Source organism: Sphaeroforma arctica, assembly GCF_001186125.1.
Source record: "Sphaeroforma arctica JP610 unplaced genomic scaffold supercont1.4168, whole genome shotgun sequence".
In the NCBI taxonomy this organism is placed as follows: Eukaryota; class Ichthyosporea; order Ichthyophonida; genus Sphaeroforma; species Sphaeroforma arctica.
In genome coordinates, this window is record NW_014036390.1 from 1 (window position 1) to 2,674 (window position 2,674).

At 42.6% G+C, this 2,674-nt stretch overlaps 2 protein-coding genes across 2 annotated transcripts; one reads left to right on the forward strand and one right to left on the reverse strand.

Moving 5' to 3' along the window:
- Nucleotides 1-554: 554 nt before the first annotated feature.
- SARC_14112 (hypothetical protein) lies at nt 555-1,623 on the forward strand. The gene has a single exon (XM_014291755.1). The coding sequence runs from the start codon at nt 872-874 to the stop codon at nt 1,484-1,486; it is 615 nt and encodes a 204-aa protein (XP_014147230.1). The 5' UTR covers nt 555-871; the 3' UTR covers nt 1,487-1,623.
- Nucleotides 1,624-2,162: 539 nt separating this feature from the next.
- SARC_14114 (hypothetical protein) lies at nt 2,163-2,567 on the reverse strand (the record flags this gene model as incomplete). Its single annotated transcript, XM_014291756.1, has 1 exon — nt 2,163-2,567. A coding segment is annotated over one exon (405 nt), but the record flags the coding sequence as incomplete, so codon positions are not given.
- Nucleotides 2,568-2,674: the final 107 nt, after the last annotated feature.

A 2,674-nucleotide genomic window follows, 5' to 3' on the forward strand; every position in this document is an offset into this window, starting at 1 on the left:
GTATGTGTGTGTGAGTGTATTTATGTAAATATGTGCATATTTATGTATATATATGTATATATATATATGTATGTATGTATGCGTGTGTTTGTATGTGTATGTATGTAAATATGTGCATATTTATGTATATATATATATGTGTGTGTGCATGTGTGTGTGTGTGTGTTTATATATATATACATCAATATGTATATATATTTATGTATATATATGTATATACATATATATAAATATATATATATATATATATATTGGAGGCATCGGGCAGCCGCTGTCGTTAGTAGATATAGTTTCAGTATTGGCTATTTCTAAAGGATTATCTGCAGAGTGTAATTCCAGTAGGTGTAGTTCCAGATATTGCCAGAAAATACTCGCTCTGTGTATGTTGATGTCGTTTAGGGCGTCTGCGGATTGTGTTTAGGATTCGATGCTGTACAAACAATGATTCCGGCATGTGTATGTAGTTTATCTTCGTTGTATAATAAGACATTCGTATGTCGACCATATACTCGTTATGAATAACTATAATGTATTGTGATTTCACTGATTTAAATTACGAGTTTGACTGACGCAAACTTTACTCTTTTCTACGTCGCTTTCTTGATTTAGTGATCAAAACACATGTCCAAAAGATATAAGACACTTAAATATATCTATAATTCACAGGCGTCCCTATAGCTGCACGAGGTTTAATTGTACGTGTTTTATATGGCGTAGTTTGATTTTTTTTAGAGCTCGTCTGTCGGTCGGATACTGTGGCAAACAGCGCTCAGTAGTCATTATTGATATATGTATTCTGAATGCATCACATAGGCACCACGATCACACTCTTCTATGTCGCATACCTAATCCATCAATTTGTACATTTGTAATGCACAGACTCCGTTTCGCAAACAGTTTGTCGGTCCGTACCATTGGATCGACATCTGCCACACTGAAATCATACATTTGTGAGTGGCCCAACTGTGGTCAGACATGTACCAGCATATACCAACTGAAGGTGCATATGCATGTGCACACGGGCGAACGTCCCTATGAGTGTGATTATCCTGGGTGTGGCAAGGGGTTTTCTAAAATCAGTGGTTTGAATAGACACAAATGCGTGCACACGGGCGAACGTCGCTATGCGTGTGACTATCCTGGGTGTGGCAAGAAGTTCTATGAAGGTGGTCATTTGCGAAGTCACAAACGCGTGCATACGGGGGAACGTCCCTATGTGTGTGACCATCCTGGGTGCGGTAGGGCGTTTGCTCGAAATGAGAATTTGCGAAGTCACAAACGCGTGCATACGGGCGAACGTCCTCATGTGTGTGACTATCCTGGGTGCGGTGGGGCGTTTACTCGAAATGCGAATTTGAAAGTACACATACGCGTGCATACGGGCGAACGTCCCTATGTGTGTGACTATCCTGGGTGCGGCAGGGCGTTTACTCGAAATGAGAATTTGAAGGTACACAAACGCGTGCACCAGGACGAACTTCCCTAGGAGTGCGGCTAGTTACAGAGTTCAAACGATCTGATCATCTACGCCGCCATAGACGCGTACACAATGGCAAACAAGGCTCGGCCGATTAAACTTAAGGTGCTGCACCAGTGAGGCTATTCAATAAATAAACGCACGCGACTTTGTTTCTATAGCAGCTGTTCCAAGTAGCTCAAGGATGAGACCCAAAAGCTCAGACCGCATAGTATTGTATTTTCATATCGTTGAAGAGTTGCCAATAGGCATCGAGAACAGTCCAACAGTTTAATTGAACACAACCCCACTGAATATGGCATGCGTTTGCACCACTTGCGGCCCATGTGCTCATGCACATGTATAAGAAGTGCTTGCTGGTGCTATAGATCGGATTCTTAGAAAGGGTACAGAGATCCGTTGACTTGTTGGCATACACATGTTCTAATTCAACCCAGTTTGTCGGGAGCACTGCTCACAGCGGCATCCATGATACGATTGTTGAACTGCTAGCAATAAAGATTGTGTGATTTTGAAATGATAGCAGACAGAATTAAAATTTGGGGGTCCCTTGAATAATCAAATAAGCTAATCATGTACATAAAACGAACAAGTAACTTAAATATCGCTTTTAATTGGTATCTATGTGAATACAACCACATCTAACGTTCACCATTCCCATATAATCCATCCGAACCCTTCCTACTCAGTTATCCATCAGAGCGTCGAAAGCCTTCGATGTGTTGCTCTCCGTCACGCGCGACACTGGTACAGTATGTGGCAGCTCATTCAGCGCAATGTACTTATTAGCAATCTGGAACGCGTTGGCCTTCTCTTCCAGGCTGGCACCGTCACCCACCCAGATAAACAGTGCCAAACCCCCCGCATCTACCAAGAACACATCGTTGGTATCCAAGTCATCCTTGCTCAACTCTCCTTCTTTCTCTAGGTCCACCTCTATTTCCCCATCGCTGTCCGAGATTCGGAACAGTTTGCTTGGTCCTGGTTCGTTTACTTGAGTATCGCACCCGCCCTCTTCGGCGCTCTTGACCTCAGCTTGGCCCCCAAATACCTCCCAGAAGGAGTCGCATTCCTCATCACCATCCAAAACCTTAGTGTCGATAGAACACACACACGGAGCACACACATGGAAGTTAAAATTCCCGTCTTCACATGTACACGCTTAGCCTAACTACCAGGTATATATATATATATATA

Coding starts and splice junctions, on each gene's coding strand:
- SARC_14112 (XM_014291755.1), top strand. CDS start 872: ATGCACAGACTCCGTTTCGCAAACAGTTTGTCGGTCCGTACCATTGGA.